Below are 18036 nucleotides of genomic sequence, written 5' to 3'. Positions count from 1 at the left end.
CAGCGGCGCGGGGGCAGCCGGGTGCAGTGTTAGAACAAGCGTCGGGTTCGCAATGGAAGTCAATGAGAAATCAAGGGATCTCTTCAGCGCTGCAGGCAGGCAAGGGGGGGCTTCCTCGGGGAAACCTCCACTTGGGCAAGGGAGAGGGACTCCTGGGGGTCACTTCTGCAGTGAAAGTCCGGTCCTTCAGGTCCTGGGGGCTGCGGGTGCAGGGTCTTTTCCAGGCGTCGGGACTTAGGTTTCAGAGAGTCGCGGTCAGGGGAAGCCTCGGGATTCCCTCTGCAGGCGGCGCTGTGGGGGCTCAGGGGGGACAGGTTTTGGTACTCACAGTCGTAGAGTAGTCCGGGGGTCCTCCCTGAGGTGTTGGTTCTCCACCAGCCGAGTCGGGGTCGCCGGGTGCAGTGTTGCAAGTCTCACACTTCTTGCGGGGAGATTGCAGGGGTCTTTAAAGCTGCTCCTTTGGATAAAGTTGCAGTCTTTTTGGAGCAGGTCCGCTGTCCTCGGGAGTTTCTTGTCGTCGTCGAAGCAGGGCAGTCCTCAGAGGAGTCAGAGGTCGCTGGTCCCTTTGGAAGGCGTCGCTGGAGCAGAGTTCTTTGGAAGGCAGGAGACAGGCCGGTGAGTTTCTGGAGCCAAGGCAGTTGTTGTCTTCTGGTCTTCCTCTGCAGGGGTTTTCAGCTAGGCAGTCCTTCTTCTTGTAGTTGCAGGAATCTAATTTTCTAGGGTTCAGGGTAGCCCTTAAATACTAAATTTAAGGGCGTGTTTAGGTCTGGGGGGTTAGTAGCCAATGGCTACTAGCCCTGAGGGTGGGTGCACCCTCTTTGTGCCTCCTCCCAAGGGGAGGGGGTCACAATCCTAACCCTATTGGGGGAATCCTCCATCTGCAAGATGGAGGATTTCTAAAAGTTAGAGTCACCTCAGCTCAGGACACCCTAGGGGCTGTCCTGACTGGCCAGTGACTCCTCCTTGTTATTCTCATTATTTTCTTCGGCCTTGCCGCCAAAAGTGGGGGCCGGGGCCGGAGGGGGCGCGCAACTCCACTAGCTGGAGTGTCCTGCGGTGCTGTGACAAAGGGGTGAGCCTTTGAGGCTCACCGCCAGGTGTTACAGCTCCTGCCTGGGGGAGGTGTTAGCATCTCCACCCAGTGCAGGCTTTGTTACTGGCCTCAGAGTGACAAAGGCACTCTCCCCATGGGGCCAGCAACATGTCTCTAGTGTGGCAGGCTGCTGGAACTAGTCAGCCTACACAGACAGTCGGTTAAGTTTCAGGGGGCACCTCTAAGGTGCCCTCTGGGGTGTATTTTGCAATAAAATGTACACTGGCATCAGTGTGCATTTATTGTGCTGAGAAGTTTGATACCAAACTTCTCAGTTTTCAGTGTAGCCATTATGGTGCTGTGGAGTTCGTGCAAAACAGACTCCCAGACCATATACTCTTATGGCTACCCTGCACTTACAATGTCTAAGGTTTTGTTTAGACACTGTAGGGGTACCATGCTCATGCACTGGTACCCTCACCTATGGTATAGTGCACCCTGCCTTAGGGCTGTAAGGCCTGCTAGAGGGGTGGCTGACCTATACTTGCATAGGCAGTGAGAGGCTGGCATGGCACCCTGAGGGGAGTGCCATGTCGACTTACTCATTTTGTTCTCACTAGCACACACAAGCTGGCAAGCAGTGTGTCTGTGCTGAGTGAGAGGTCTCCAGGGTGGCATAAGACATGCTGCAGGCCTTAGAGACCTTCCTTGGCATCAGGGCCCTTGGTACTAGAAGTACCAGTTACAAGGGACTTATCTGGATGCCAGGGTCTGCCAATTGTGGATACAAAAGTACAGGTTAGGGAAAGAACACTGGTGCTGGGGCCTGGTTAGCAGGCCTCAGCACACTTTCAATTGTAAACATAGCATCAGCAAAGGCAAAAAGTCAGGGGGCAACCATGCCAAGGAGGCATTTCCTTACATAAAGCTAGTGGCAAGTGATGGGCAGAATGCATCCCCAGGTCAACTTTCTGAAATTCCCCAAGATGTCTTTAGCATACATAGACAGCTGTGCTGTCTGGTAGACTGAGACCTAAAAAGCAAGGTGGGTATACTCCTTTTTTACATTTCAGCAAAAAAGTTCAGCATCTCCTACAAGAGAAACTGAAAAATCACATCTGACATGACTTGAAGCAACACAAACACAAAATGACCACGGCAGGTGCAGATAAAACCAAACTTCAAGTAAGTCATAGACTTCTAACCTGATTTTTATCTCTTACTCACTTTATCAGCCTACCCCATCCTGAGCATTTCATTTTTCTGTGTAGAATATAGCCTTGGGCACTTGCCAGTGGATGAGTGCATAGCTACTACTTGCTGCTGCCACATTCAACGTTGCTCTATCACCCTAGCTTACTTTATGTATACCCTTGTGTTGCCTCTCAACACTAGATTTTTGCTTCTTCTGTTTTGTATGTAGTTTCAATCTTTTGGCCAGTCTGGCATCTTGGGCCCCCATTAAGTTTCAATTTCAGAGATAAGAAGGCGACTTTTGGTTCTCTAACATCAGTTGGTATTTTTGCATACACCGTTACAATACAGGGCAGTGCACCACAAGGCACCTTTTGGATACCCACAATTGACACAGTAAGAAGACTTGCATTCCGGTGGCTCATGTGGGGGTAGAATACAAGCTCCAGTGAAGAAAGGGCAACTACACAAGAAGACGCCCTTCCAATTTCAGTTGCCATAACTGAAAAGGGTATTAGCTGTTCTTTGGCCTACTTTTTCCATAACTAATTGCAAAATTTCTTCGTCATTATTGCATTTGTCAATTATATTTTCAACAATGATGAGCTATTTTCACTGTCAGCCATTGGACATTTGTCTTCATGATGCAATGCCACAACAGCATAACGTGGACTTCTTCTGTTTAGGTCATATGTAATGTTATGCTACATGGTATAGATGACCTCTGCTACTTGTCTGGCCACACAGGGCTTTGGGTGGCTCAGGTTTGCAAGGCACTGGGTTTACTTGCAGACCAGAGTCAGCTTGTATGTTGTGGTAGGATTAGAAAGTTGGTATGAAGTCAGTGTTCTTATACCTCTGAGTTGTCAAACATGTCAGAATCAGTGCTGGGTGCTGTCGTACAGGTTGAGTGAAAGGCACTGATGTAGAAATCTGTACTGATTTACAGTAGCTATTTTTAAAATGTGGGGTGCTTGGAAGCGGATGTGTCGGGGTAAGGGTGAAAGGGGACTCACTGACTCATTCCTGCCACTACACAAGTGACAATTGGAAAAGTACTTTTGAAAGGGAAAACAAGACATCATTAATAATTTAAAAGAGTTCTGATAAATTATAAGTCATCAATGAAAATCATATTTTGTCAATATTCTATTGGGGATATACCCTCTGCCTTCAAAAGGGCATTAGACATTTTGGCTCATTAGCAATATTTTCAATCTGGGAAAAAAAGGAACTGAGCTCCCTTTTAGAACTTTTCGTTTACATTGTTGTCCTCCAATCCTCTTTGAAATGCTAAGCTCTGGTTAACAAGTTACTTACTTTTGATAACGCTCTTTCTGGTAGAGACTATCCAGCCACAGATTCCTCACCTTTTGAATATTCCTCGGGTGTCAGACTGGAGCCAGAAACTTTCCAGCAGTACCTCCATGTGCCAGTAGGTGGCGCCATGAGGCTCCACACAATCTGTTCTGCTCCGGAAGGATGTGTGGAGCTTAAACAGGTCCCACTCCAACACATTGGTGTCAGCTCCTTTTGAGGCGGTCCGCTCCCCCAGACGCAAAGCCCAAATTGCAAATTGGTTGTGCCCAGTGGGCAGATTCCTAGACTTGGAATCTTATTAAAAGATGGAGCTCAATCACAGGAGAATCAGAAAGTAATCTGCCACTAGATAGTCTCTACTAGAAAAAGCATTACAGAATGTAAGTAACTTGCTCTTCTGATAGAGAATCCCAGCCACAGGTTCCTCACCTTTTCAATAGATACCACAGCAGTACCTATTTGGCGGTGGATCTGTGAATGTACTAAAATCAGAAAGTCTTGCCGAAATGCGCCTTCCGGAGCACCCGACTGTCCAGAAAACAGTGCCTTGTGAATATATGGAGGGACACCCACATGGCTGTCTGGTAGATACCCAGGAATGGGACTCAGTGTGCCAATGCAATTGTAGCAGCTTTAGTCCTGGTAGAACGAGTATGCAGTCCTTCTGCAGTCTTCTTTTTGGTCAGTGCACAGCAGAGTTTAATTCAGAGCACAATCAAGTGGTAGATTGTTCTCTTCTCCACTGCCTTGCCTTGCTAGAAGAGAACCCCACAGAGATGATCATTGACCTGGTGTTCTCTGGTATGATCAATGTAAAAGCTCAGAGATCTCTTGCAGTCCAGACGGTGGAGTCCCTCTTTCTCCTTAGAGGGGTGAGGCGGAGTGTAGAACACCAGCAAGGTGATGACCAACGTCTAATAGCATCACAACGTTAGGCAAAGCATGCTCTTGTATGCAGAACCAGCTTGTCTGGGAAGAAAGTGTGTCAACCAGCTGTACACCAGAGAGCCTGAAGCTCACTTAGACCCTGCACCAATGGTATGGCGACGAAGAACACTGTCTTCAGTGGAAGCTGAAGAGGACAGCTGTGATGCGGCTCAAAGGAAGTGCACATCAAGTATGTGAGGGCCAAATTAAGGTCCCACTGTAGCATGACAAATAGGGAGGGAGGAAAGATATATTGTAAGCCTTGCAAAAAGCACATAACAACCAGGACTTAAACAAGAAGGGCTGATCCTCCTTAAAAAATAAAAAAAAGCCGAAAGATGACCAGAGCAAAGCCTTGCCAGGATAGGGGAAAAAAATATATATCAGATAGCTTGGCCTACAGAGGGTCTATCTGCTGTGTGCCGCAAATTTGTCCAAATGTATAATGTTTGTCAACGGACGCTTGGCTGTCAAAATTACATCAACCACCTTTGAAGGAAGGTTGAAGGTGTTCTGCTCTTGCTACTCAATCTCCAAGCATAGAAGTGGCAAGTGTGGAGAACCCTGCCCTGCTGCTAGGACAGCAGATACTCCTGGAGAAGCAGCCTGATCAGAGGACAGATGCTCAATGCCAAGAAGTTCTGGATACCATACTGTTTGTGCCCAATCTGGAGCAACTAGGTTGACCTGGGCCTAGTCGTTCTTGAACTTTTTGAGAACTTCGGGCAGGAGTAGTATCAGCAGAAAGACGTACAGTAGTCCTAAGTTCTACTCGAGGCAGAACGAGTCTGAGCAAGAGACTTCTTGAAAATGTCAAGGTGACGAAGTGCTGTCATTATGTGTTCTTAGCAGGGGTGAACGAATCGAGCCAAGGTTTCCCCATTCGAGGAAGAGACCTTGCATTGCCTCCGGGTTTAACTGCCACTCATAATATGCTAGGCACTGATGGCTGAGCTCGTCTACCCTGGCATTCAAAGAGCCTCCCCCAAGTGGTTCACCACCAGGAAAATTCCATGGTGGTTTAGCTATTTTCAGAGTTGCAGGGCCTCCTAACACAGAGTCCATGACCCCCACCCTGCTCTGTTTGTTGCAGGACCACATGAAGGTGGTGTTGTCTGTAAGCACTTGGGCTAGCCTCCCTTTGACGCACAGAAGGAAGCTTTACAATGGCAAGCAGATGACCTTGAGTTCCAGAAAGTTAATATGGAGCCAGGACTCAGCTGGCTACCAGAGACCTCTGATATCCACCTCTCTCACATGGCCACACCAAACCCCAAAGTGATGCATCATTCACCACTGTCTGCTTTAGGTGGGGATAGGAGAGGTGTCTCTCACTGACCCAATCTTGATCCAGCAACCACCACTGCAGATCTTTTGCAGTCTCCTCTGAAACTGGGACATGGTAGGAGAGGTCCCCTTAATGTTGGGCCCACTGAGACTTCAGACCCCACTGCAGAGGCTGCATATCCCACCTGGCATGCTCGATCAGCAGGATGCAGAAGGCCATCAGTCCCAACAGTCGACCACACTGAAATCCAGAACCAAAGTTGAACGATCAGGATCCTAGCCTGAATGTCCTGGACTCGCCTCTCCAGGGGCCAGGTGTGAAATCAAACCATGACCAAAATGGCTCTGATGAAAGGGAGCTTCTGAGAAGGAATAAGGTGTGCGTTTGGTGCATTGATAGTGAACCCCAGAGATGACAAGAGGTTCGCCATAGTCTGGAGGTGGCTGACAACTGCCTGAGACAAGCCCACTTTCAAAAGACATTTCCCAAAGTAGAAGATTGGGACCCCTGACCTCTGAAGGTGGGCTGCCACTGCCGCCGTCACTTCTGTGAACACCAGAGGGCCACTAGTAATACAGAAGAAGAGCACCATGACATTGGAAATGCTCATGCCCCACCATGAACCAAAGGTAGCACTGATGGGTTTGCCGGACAGGTATATGAAAATAGGCATCCTGCAGGTGCAACACCACCATCCACTCGAGTCCAGCACAGACAAAACTTGAACCAGTCTATCTTGAATTTTTCCTTCTGGAGGAAGGCATTGAAAGGGCACAGGTCAAAAATAGGGTGAAGCCCTCAATCCTTCTTGGCCACTAGAGATTAGCAGGACTGACAACCACATCCTACTTCTTGTGCAGGCGACCTCTCAATAACCCCTTTAGCCAAACATACTTGGACTTCCTGGTGTAAAACGGACTGATGGTCGTCCATCTGTTGTTGGGGGCGGGAGGAGGGGTTGCAGTGGCATGAAAAGAAAGGGCAGGGCATACCACTTTTGAACAATGGGCAAGACCAACCTGTCCGACGTTATGGTCTGCCAAACCAGAAAAAATCATCAGACCCTGCCTCCCACAAGGTGGCTGTGCTATGCTAAGAGCAAAAAATGTGATTTGGCAGGTAGGCCTGTGTGGGGGGCCACCAAATCCCAGAGGGCATGGGACTGGTTGCCTAGGAAGCAGCTGGTATTCACTGACCTAAGTGTCAAGCTGGTAAATAAGAAGACCCAATTACCAAACGTCTCCACCCATTTTGACTCTATAAGGGGGGGAGTTTTCAGGTTTTGGGTGCTGAGATAAAAATGCCGGGGCAGAGTGATGGTGTCTCACGATCTGCTGGTTGACTTTGGGGTCTTAGCAAGATTTGGCTCAAGTCCCCAGTAAGGTATCTATATGTGCCCCTTTGAAGGGCAAGAGGGGCTTAGTGAATGTTTGCCCTGGCTGCAGGACCTTAGTTAAGACATTGGGTTGACCTCTAAGGTGAGGGGCTGGCGGTCACGAACTTTGGCTGCCCTAAGCATCATCATGGCAAATGAAGCGCTCTCTTCAGTGGTCTGACCATATGGTAGAGGAGCCACAAGGAGGTATCAAGGCCACTAGACTCTTGTAGGCCATGTCAGTTGTCTTCGAGGTATGGCTTGCCAAACTCATCACCCACATTGTAATCATTGAACGAATCTGTGCAAAATAGGAATGCACGGTATGTAGTCTCCCTTGTGGAGGCCATAAATTGAGCTGAGGAAGTGGATACTCAACAGCGGGGCAGCCTCGTCGAACTGGTGCCCCTCAGAGAGTGTGATAGGTAGCTTGTTGGCCAGAGTCACTAGAGTCCTCAGCGGTGTTGATGTTCCGGGTACCGGCGTGGTCTGTGGCACCAGATGCTGAGGCAGAACAAGAGCTGGAGGTGGTCCAGTGATGGATACAGAGGGTCCAACAGGTGCCGAAGTTGAATCTGCCAGTGGTATAACAAGTGGAAGGCCTCTCGGCTCGGTGAATGCCGAAGGCGCATAAGAGGGAGCCGGCAAGGATTCAAGCGGTCGAGCATGGCTTCACGATCTGTTTCGGAGTAGCAGGTGGACCCAGAAACGTGGGTTGTGCCAGAACAAGTTGTGGGGTAGGCTCCAACATTGAGCAAATTCGGGTGCGAGATCAAGATGTATGGTGCAGTCTTTGCACCTTCTCAGGAGAATGCGAGTGCTGAGAAGAAGCCCAATCTCACTTACATATCTTGTCTTTCTTAGACTTACTTGACGACCTTGATCAAGCTGAAGATCGACCTCTCAAATGACTCCTGAGACTTCGGGATCTGGAATAGTCCCCAAACCTTGGACTTCGGCTGGTCTTATGGTACTGGGCGATGTAGAGTTTTGCCTCACAGTCTTGAGTGACTTTTAGGTTCATCAACGTGTAATCAATAAAACCCTTATCGTTGCGACTTTTACACCAGGTACTATAGGCAAATCTAATGAGGATCTGTCACAGACATTTGTTTGAGACAGTCCTTACAAGGTTTAAAGTCTGCCATTTTGGTAGTGGCACTACCCATGCACACTGCAAAAAGTAATTGAGGGAAGGGTCCCAAAGAGACAAGAGGAAGCTCCGAATCCACATCTGTTGGCGCAGAAAGAAATGATCTGACATCAGCGCATGGTATTGGCGCCTATTTAGGCTCCACATATCATTTCCAGAGAGGAACATAGTGTGGGCACAGTGCAGAGAGACTGCTGAAAAGATTCCGGATCCAATGTGACATCGGGGGAAATATTCAAAAGATGAAGAGTCTGCAGCTAGATGTCTCTATCAGAATGATCTGGTTACTTTGTAGATATTATTGTGCTAAATTAATGGGCACCACTAAATATATGTATTTTTCTACATTTCTTGTAAAAAGTACAACCACAGTGTTTTAGCTTGCTAATAATATTTAATAATGTATACATTCATTTTGAAAGAATATTTTTTTTTTTGGGAGGATGTCGGAGGGGGTGTTCTAACCAACTGCCTTTTCAAGCAGGAGTGAAGCACAGACAAAAAGTTTCAATGACACTGCCTGAAGTAAATGGCTTGGTGGCGTGAGGCACAGAGGTACAAAAGATCATGGGTGTTGAGAGTGGAAGGTATCATCTTGGTGAGTTAAAAAGCTTTGATTATTATGTATCTGATGTGTAGTATGTGGTGGGGCAGCAATGGTAAATTGATCTCAAAAATACCTATAAGATGGTCAGCAAGCTTGCTAAAGCTTTACTTTGGATCCAGCATCTAAAGCTTTATTCTTCATTTTTAGGAACTTGGTCTATGGTAATGGCTAATTTTAGTTCAGGCTGCACGGAGGCCAGCAGGGAAGCTAATTTACAGACAAATGTGTTCGAACGTGTTTTTCTACGGTTGTTTATTTTCTAGTGCTGTGCTCAATATATGATACAGAATGTACAACCTGGAAGGTGAGAGGGTCTGTACTTAAAGGGCACTCTCCACTTGAAGCTGGACCCTCTTCTCTCTCCTGTCCAAGTGCTGATATTGCTTCGGTTGCTTAAATAAACACTTTTGGATCTACGAGCTGGCCACATCTTTTCACGGATGACGAGGAAATGAATTCAAGTTGTGCAGGGAGCTGCTAAACGTCATCACTCAAGTGAAGCTAATCCACACAGACCCATTCAGATCCAATTTTATGGATGCAAAAAGAGACATGTCTAAACCCCAGGTAACAGCTCTGTTAGGATTGTGAATAGATTCCACTTTTCTGCCTCCGTTACATTTACTTCCATTTCCTCATGCCTTTTTCCTTGTTTGACATTGTCTCAAGGAGGTATGTTTTTCCGCTCTACAACCATCTCCTCGTCAACTCCTCATGCTTCTATTTCATTGTGCCATATGCCTTACTTTTCTGCTAATTATTTTTAAAAATATATAAAGTATTTACAGCTATCCATAAATCAACTTTTCTGCTAGCCCTAAGAGTAACCATTATCTTTGTATATTTTTGCTTTACTGTATTTTATATGAAGTTTTTTTCTACATTTTTTTCTGCAAGATCAGCTATGTCTTACCTTTATTTATCTGTAATTATTGTTTTAGTTACATTTTAATTCAATAATTATTTTATAAATAATTAAGGAAACCGTCTACTTGTTTACACAATCAGTATTGGAATTATTTTGTTAAGTTACACAGGTTTTGAAACACCCCCAAGACCTGCTTTTTTCTTACTACTTTATAATGAGGGAACACCTTCCTTTGGTTAATACACTGTTTTATTTATTAAATTAAATAATTTGAATTCAAATGTTAAAAAGTAATTTGTTAGTGGGACTGCAGAAACTCACTGGATCGCTTTTTGGTTTCCAAAAAATTTCACTTCATTAAAAAAATGAATCCCCAAAAATAATTGACAAATGTGGTTTCAAAATATATCTACACAATAAATTAATTTATTAAAATGATATCTATACATATTCATTAAAAAACAGAGCTAAAAAACTGAGTTATAGTTCTGGCTTAAACGCAACAAACCACTGAAATTCGCCAGTTATCATTATCAATGCGCACATCACATGCCATCAAATTTCGTGATTGTCACGTTCTTTTGTTTTCTCTTTATTTTCTTTCTGTAGCTTTTGCAAATTTGTGCTTTGACATGGTGGTCGGTGCAAAGTATGGCGTATGTTGTGCGTTGATAACCATCACCGGCACATTTCTGTGATTTGTCACATTTGGGACCCCAATTACATTTTTCTCAGTTTTTTCTGTGAATTTTGTGGATTTGGTATGATGTACTTAGTTTCCAACCCCTGCTGCACACACACATATATATTTTTATATATATATTCACTGTTTGCATTATCCGTGAAACACTGGCATACAATAATTGCACTTGGTCAAATGTGGATAGAAAAAAATGCCCAATACCTGATCAGGAAATGCATAGCACAGTGCTTCAGGTAAAATTACTGTAGCTATTCAATAGTTCCCTACTGTTCTGTGTACAAATACTTTGTGTTAAAAGACATGTTGATATTTCAGAAAGCAATCCGACATAGTCACAAACTGAATGTGCTTGTGAGGTAACCTGGATACCATTATAGACATCTAGGGGGAAGCTCGTACTATAAAAAAGAAATTCCACACGTGGCTCATGGGATACAGATTTTAGTCAGATAGGACTCAGGTAGGATCAGAACACTTCTCCATATAATCGCGGTGTAGAGGCTGAGGGAGAGCTAAGTACACACCTACCAATGATTATTAATACATGTTTAACGGACAGTATACTGTTAAAATGTGTCCACTATCATAACCATGTTAGAATGTGGCAATCCTATATTACAAAAATATATATATTGTATGCAATATGTATCACATATTTATGACCACAATAGTTAGTAGCTGCCAGTTAGATGCATACTAAGTGAAAGAGCGCACTTGGTGGTAATGTGATTAAAAGCTTCCCTACGTATTCCTAGGTACATGGCTTTCAATCATTTTCAGCTATGATTCAAGTAGAACGTCAACATATAACACATCAATGAGCTGATTTGTAGAGCACTACTTGAAACTCGTGAGAGTACCTAGGCGCTGGCAGGGTCCAGTTGATTAGCCGAATAGCCAGGTCTTCAGGGACATTTCGAACTCTGGAAGAGATGGGTAGGTCCGCAGATGAAAGGGTAGTTCATTCCATGTCTTTGGTGCTAGGTAGGATAAGGAGTGACCTCAGCATCTGCTACGTCGGATGTGGGGAAGGTTAGAGAAAGGGATGTGGAGCGGAGGCCTCTGGTGGGGTGATGGAATATCAGGTGGTGGTTCAAGGTGGCGGGTCTGCAGTTGTGTAGGGCCTTGTATTTGTATGCATGGATCAGGAGCTTGAACTGGCATCTTTTCTGTACAGAGAGCCAGTGGAGGTCTCCGAGGTAGGGGGTGATGTGGGTCTATCTAGGGAGATTCAGGACGAGTCTTGCTGCAGTGCTCTTTATGGTCCGTAGTTGTTGAAGAAGGTAAGCTGCGAACCCTGCGTAGAGTGCGCTGCCCTAGTCCAGTTGGCTAGAGAGGAGATCCTGGATGATGGTGCATCTGGATCTTTGGGGAAGCCGTTTGAATATATGTAACGAATCAGGCGGAAGATGAAGAAGCAGGAGGAGGAGACGAAGTTCACCTGAGTCGTCATGGTTAGCTTGTTGTCCAGGATTATGCCTCGGTCCCTAGCATGGTCAATGGTGGTAGGAGTAGGTCCGGGTTCTGAGGGCCAGCAGGATGTGTCCCATGGGAAGCTATTGTTTTTAAAAATTAGTACCTTTGTCTTGTTCATACTGAGCTTCAGGTGGTTGTCCTTCATCCAGTTGGCGACGTCGGTCAAGCAGTTGAGGAAGTTCGTCTTGGTGGTGTCTTCGGGGAGGGAGAGGATGAGTTGTGTGTTGTTGGCATAGGATATGATCCACCTTGACAACCACAATATCAGTCTGTGGGTTTTGGAGATGCTGGCCAGAGGTACCATATAAGTGTTGAAGAGGGTGAGGCTGAGCGAGTATCCTTCGTGTACTCCACAAATGACTTCCTTGGGTTCAAAGGTGAAGGGGTGGGGGGAAAGGTGGACTTTTTGTGTTTTTCCAGTGAGGAAAGAGGCTATCCATCTAAGGGCAGCTCCTTGGATGCCTATGTTGTGCAGCCCTGTGAGCCGCAGTCTCTCCTTGGTCAAGTAGGGCTTAGATATCATCAGTAGCTGCGATGAGGGCTGTCTCGGTGCTGTGGTTGCTGCAGAATCCAGATTGGGAGGAGTCAAGTAGGAGGTTCTATTCTAGATGTGAGGAGAGAAATTGGTGGATGGCTTTTTCTAAAACTTTGGCTGGTAGCAGGAAGATCGGTCGGTAGCTGTTGAGTGTGATGGGATCTGCTGATGTTTTCTTTAGTAGGGAATTGACTTCTGTATGTTTCCAGTCCTTGGGGAAGGTGGCCATGTCAATTGAGGTGTTGAACAAGGTGGTGAGAGTACGTGTTCCATTCAGGCTTTGTCTAGGTTGAAGATGTGGTGAGGGAATATGCTGTTTGGGGGCCCCTGAGTGGGCTGATTTCATGATGAAGGCAGTGTCCTTTGGGGCGAGCTGGCTCCATTCGGTTAGTCCGATATCTGTGGTGGTAGGGGGGGTCATTGTGTTGCTTGAAGAAGTCAATGGCCTTTGGCTAGGGTTTGAAGCTTCTGTAGATATTGGCGATCTTTTGGTGGAAGAAGTTTTGCAAGGTTGTCACAAAGTTCTTGTGAGGGGGTAATGTTGTTTGCTGCAGCTCAGGGGTTGGAGAATTCTTAGACAATGTTGAAGAGCTCCTTGCTGTTATTGGAGCTTAATTTGATGTGTGAGGATAAGGTCTTTTTTTCCTATTTGCTCAACTGTCGGTGGTAGAGGTTGAGGGTTTGTCACATGTCCTGGCTGGTATGCCATCTCCTTTCCAGCCGTTTAGCGGTTCTGAGGTCTTCAGTGTACCAGTGAACCTTCTGTGGGTGTTGTTGCTGATAGGAGTGACGCTATCAGTGCAGTTGGTGATCCAACTGTTGAAGTTTCTGGTGTTGTGGTCTAGGTTGTGGGACGAGGAGGGTTGGATGGTGTTAATACATGTGTCCTTTGGGACTTCACTCCAACTACGGCAGGGGGCATTGGGCAGACTGGGGTGGAGGTCTGTGAGCTGGTGATGTTGAAGTGGATTATGGAGTGGTAAGTCCAAGTGAGTTCTGTGGTGTGGCTGTATCTGATGCGGTCAGTGAAGGTGAAAATGCGGTTAGCTTGTGGCGTGCATGGGGTTGTGGACAAGTCAGATGTTGTTCACACTGTTGAGGCGATTAGTATTGTGGATGTTATTGTGATCGTCAAGATGGAAGTTGAGGTCACGAGGAAAATGTAGATGTTGGAGTCCATGCGAAGGGGGTGATAAAGTTGGTGAACAAGTTTCAAAAGGCCTCTAGGACGGTAGGCTAGGGTGCCCCTGATAATGGTTCTGCTGTCTGTTTGGAGTTGGAAGCTGAGATGTTCCATGGCTGGGCTGATGTTGTCATTTGTGGTGGTACATTAGATGGATTCCTTGTGCATGATGGCGGTCCCTCTGCCAATCTTGTTGATACAATCAAAGTGGGTGGTCTTGTACCCTTTGGGTATTTATTGTGGTGGCAACGTCTGGTGGGGTAGTGGGGTTGAGCCAGGTCTCAGTAAGGAAAAGGATGTAGGTGTGAGGGTGGCGGTGAGGTCCCAAATCTCAGTGATGTGCTTGCATGGTGGGCGTGTGTTGAGAAGGGTGCCTGCAAGTTGGTGTTTTTGTTCAGGTGTTGTATGATTGATAACTGTGTTTAACACTATAACAAAAACAACATTTGCCAGTCAGGCATATCAAAAACATTGCTGCTTGTAGGAACGTTTCTATTATTCTTTACCAAGACAGTACTAGTTTACTAGTACTAGGTATGCAGCACAGTATTTATATGAATTATTTGAAATCTATACCCCCATGTGACTGGGAGATATAGCTTTGCAAGACATACTATAGGTATATTGTTATCGATTTATAACTGTATTTGAAATGGTTTGGATTTGTTTTCCCATACATTACATACTTATAAGGATTTAAAAATATGCAGAGTCAAAGGTCTACCTCAAGACTTGCTCTTTCGCTGTTTAGGTAACACTAGGATGTCAGTTGCTGTTATTACGTACGTGCTAACAGCACCTGTTGTAGTGTGAAGAATTTGTTATTTTTCCCAGACATAATTTTTGCACTTTTTCCCATCCTGTTAACTGGTCTCATCACTTCAGAAAACAAAACAAAACTATGAATAAATATATATCTGGGCCCAACTGCTGTGTCTAGTGGATTTGCAATCAGACTGACCCATGTTCCTGGCATAATTCTGGTGGTGGACTACCACTAGTAAGGAGATCTTCTGGGAATCTTGAGGACCTATTCAGCGCTGCTAGTTCATAACTTGGAATTGGTAATCGCTGTCTACACACGTCTACACACACACTCACATGTCTACAGAACTTTAAAACCTTTGACCTATTGTCCTTCGAGAAGCCTACCTGATGATAGAAGTCATCATCATCGAAAATTTCTTCATCCAAATCTTTTAGGTGAGCGTTAGACTTTCCTTGAATCGGAGTCACCTTAAAGAGCAAAAGACAGCTTCATAAAAACATTGTCAGCGATTTACACTGAACTAGGCCTATAAACATTCCACAATTAACAGATTTCATCTCCCCTCAAACACCAAGTCCATCAATAGCCAAAGACTTTGCACTAAATAGTTGAAACCAAAACATATGCTCACTGGAGTTAGGGGCATTCTTGCTTTCTCACACCTATGCACTGGAAGAAGAAACAGCATTGTTCCTTAATTTGTGGTGTAAATTCCACCTACTCTTGAATGAAACAATGCAACTTAAGAAGTGTGGCTGTGCTGGCATCTTGCATCCTGGAGCCAGTAGGTTTGAAAGTAGACATACAATTGGAAGTTAGGGCATCTATCTGGCACTGAGGCTAGATAATGATGAACTAGGGAGCGGCTGGCATGGGTCAGATGCAGGATACAAGCAAGCTGATATCACACAGATCCTTTAACTCGAGAGAGGGTCTGAGCAGATGCAAAATATGGAGTAGGTGGAGGATGCTCAGCTTAGTAAACATCTAAAAGGCCCATCCAGATGTAAAATACAACTGGCCTGTGTAACAAGTATTGGACTTAATCACACCTTTAAACGATTTACTAATCTATTAGGCAATGGGGTAATCAGAAAGAGACCAAAGATGGTCTGCAGCAGGATGGATCAAGCGAGTTAACCCTTGGCACTGACATCAGATTTGACATGTAGGACACAAGACTGTATCCCAGCAAAGCTAACCCTGACTTCCACTCTTCTGGGATTGGCAAATTGAGGGACAATAGAACCGGATGGTAGGTAAAGCATTATTTCTGGTGATTAGAAAGAGCCTAAGTGTAGTATGAAACCATAAGATATATTTTTCATAAGCGTGAACGTGAGACCACTGTTACTCCTGACTCAACCACATGAGCTCCAGGTAGATATGAGTAGGATTTTTCTATGGGTATGGCATCGTCAACGAGAAAGACATTATGAAATGTCAACAACAAAGAAAGTCATGATCATCAGGTAAAGGAAGAAATGCATAAAACGTTCATTTTCAAATACTTTCCACCCCTCAATAATACCCTCTACGAGTTTTAGAGTCCTATGTAATTGTCCAATTTCCACTCAGGTTTCCAATCTGTGACACAGAACTAGGACATAGATATCTCTTGGAGTTGACATCCTTTGCTACTTTTGGAGTTGCCAATATTGGAAGATGTCTGCACTATTTAAGAAAGTTAATGTTGTTTAAATGTGTGTGCCAATCAAGGAATTTCCCTCCAATCATATAATCAGCAGGAAGGTCTTACCTCTTCTCCTGGCACAGACTCTGGCATGGGAGCATGGTCCTGCTCGGGTTTTCCCAACACTCGGTAGACAGAACGCTTGGTTTGAGTACGCCGCAGAAGTCTTTCTTTATCCACCATAACCTGGTCAATTTGGGTCAGGATGGAGCGTTCGAAGGCACTGAAACCCTGCAATGACACCAGCTGTGGTAAGACACCATAAACCAGTCAGGCACTCATTATACACAATGGGGCAATACACCCGGAGACACTGCAATAGCCATGTACCATGATAAAAGTATCCCACATGGACACCCTGTAGAGTGTAGCAATTATTATGCAACATGGAATCGTGGGGCAGCCATACAGCACTCAGACCACACTACTGGGCTCTTGGACAGTCACTGTCCACCAGGGAACAGGGCAGCAGTGACATGCCATGCTATACTTCAGCAGTAGTATGCTATGAGATCCTAGAGGGGTCCTCACACTCAATGTGACTGTTGAGAGCCTTTTTCAACACAGCTATGGAGGAGACATCATGCAAAACATAGAACTGCAGATATCATCATGTCCTGTAACGTGGCACTTGGCTAGTGGACAATCAGTCAGCCATCTCTTGGGGCATTGTTGCAATCATTAGGTCTACAACGTAGCACAATACAGCACTTGTGATAGGTCAAAAGACACTATGCCAATCCTTATGTACATAGGGACATTGCAGCATAAACTAACCAAACACAACCTTTTAAAAACATTCAAGGGAACACGGCTCAGGCTGGTTAGTATGTATGTATGTATGTATGTATGTATGTATGTATGTATGTATGTGCAGGAATGCACAAACTTCCAGATAGGTTTCTGTTAGAAATATATGACAAACCATAAATAACTATAAGAGCCACAGATAACTTTCTTGTCTTCAGAAAACTACTCAAAAGTTGGCTCTTTCCTTCGTGACCACCATATTCAAACAACTATGGACTGCATATGCCTATGTTGATAAATATTTTTTCTGATTATGTGTCTATTTCTAGTTATGTATAGTTCTTTAGAAAATATGTATTGCTACTATGTCATAACAATAAAATACACACACACTCTTTAAACCTGTTTGACTAAGTATATTTAGTCATGGTTCTAATTATGTATTGTATGTACATATATTTGTGCATATGTGTGTGTATTCATGTGTGTATGTATGGGTGTGTATGTGTATATATGTATGTGTGTATGCTGTTCTGTGCTTGGCAAGTTCGTGGGTCATTGCATGGCTCCTGGGTGGGTTGTTATACTAGATATCTATGAATTCCTGCTCTCATCTCATCACACTTATCTACCCATCATCATATGTCATGTCTCTATCAAACTATCCTCCATCCCCACTATGACTCATCCCAAATCCATTCTACTAATTTCATCTCCTAAATAACTCTCCCTAAGCTCTTCCCTCCGCTTCCACATCTAACTCACCAAACCTCACTCTACTACCATAACCTCCCAAACAACCCTACTAAATTCTCCCTCATTTATCTCACCCTGCTACTATAATATCCCTAACCCTTCCACAGACTCTTCTCTCCTCCATCCCCTTATACTCATCCCAAGCCTTTGGGATGAGTAAATGAGGGATATTCTCCCAATTAACACTTCTGGATTTCTTTCCTCCTCCACCCCTTCATTACTCCAGTCAATCTAACTAACAAACTCTCATATCCGCGGCTCAAATTAACTCATAATAATACTAAAACTATACTCATATTTCCCGATACTAATCCATCACTAATTGTTGTTGGGTTCCAGAGTAGCGTGCTACTCGCCGAAAAGCGCTTCGACGTCTCATCAGGGGTAGTAAGCGCTATATAAATAC

General features: G+C 44.9%; 1 protein-coding gene across 1 annotated transcript in view; it reads right to left on the bottom strand.

Annotated features, from left to right (window-relative positions):
* AATF (apoptosis antagonizing transcription factor) overlaps positions 1 to 18036 on the bottom strand; it is a 406709-nt gene that overhangs the window by 135579 nt on the left and 253094 nt on the right. Inside the window, exons 7-8 of the mRNA XM_069226568.1 lie at positions 16191 to 16355; positions 14815 to 14898 (exon numbers count right to left, since the gene is read on the bottom strand). Of these exons, the coding sequence (XP_069082669.1) occupies positions 14815 to 14898; positions 16191 to 16355 (249 nt within the window). The remainder of the gene's footprint in view (positions 1 to 14814; positions 14899 to 16190; positions 16356 to 18036) is intronic.

This window comes from Pleurodeles waltl, chromosome 3_2 (genome assembly GCF_031143425.1).
Source record: "Pleurodeles waltl isolate 20211129_DDA chromosome 3_2, aPleWal1.hap1.20221129, whole genome shotgun sequence".
Taxonomy (NCBI): Eukaryota; Metazoa; Chordata; class Amphibia; order Caudata; family Salamandridae; genus Pleurodeles; species Pleurodeles waltl.
The sequence above is the reverse complement of the archived record's forward strand: the minus strand, read 5'-3'. Positions and strand labels throughout refer to the sequence as shown.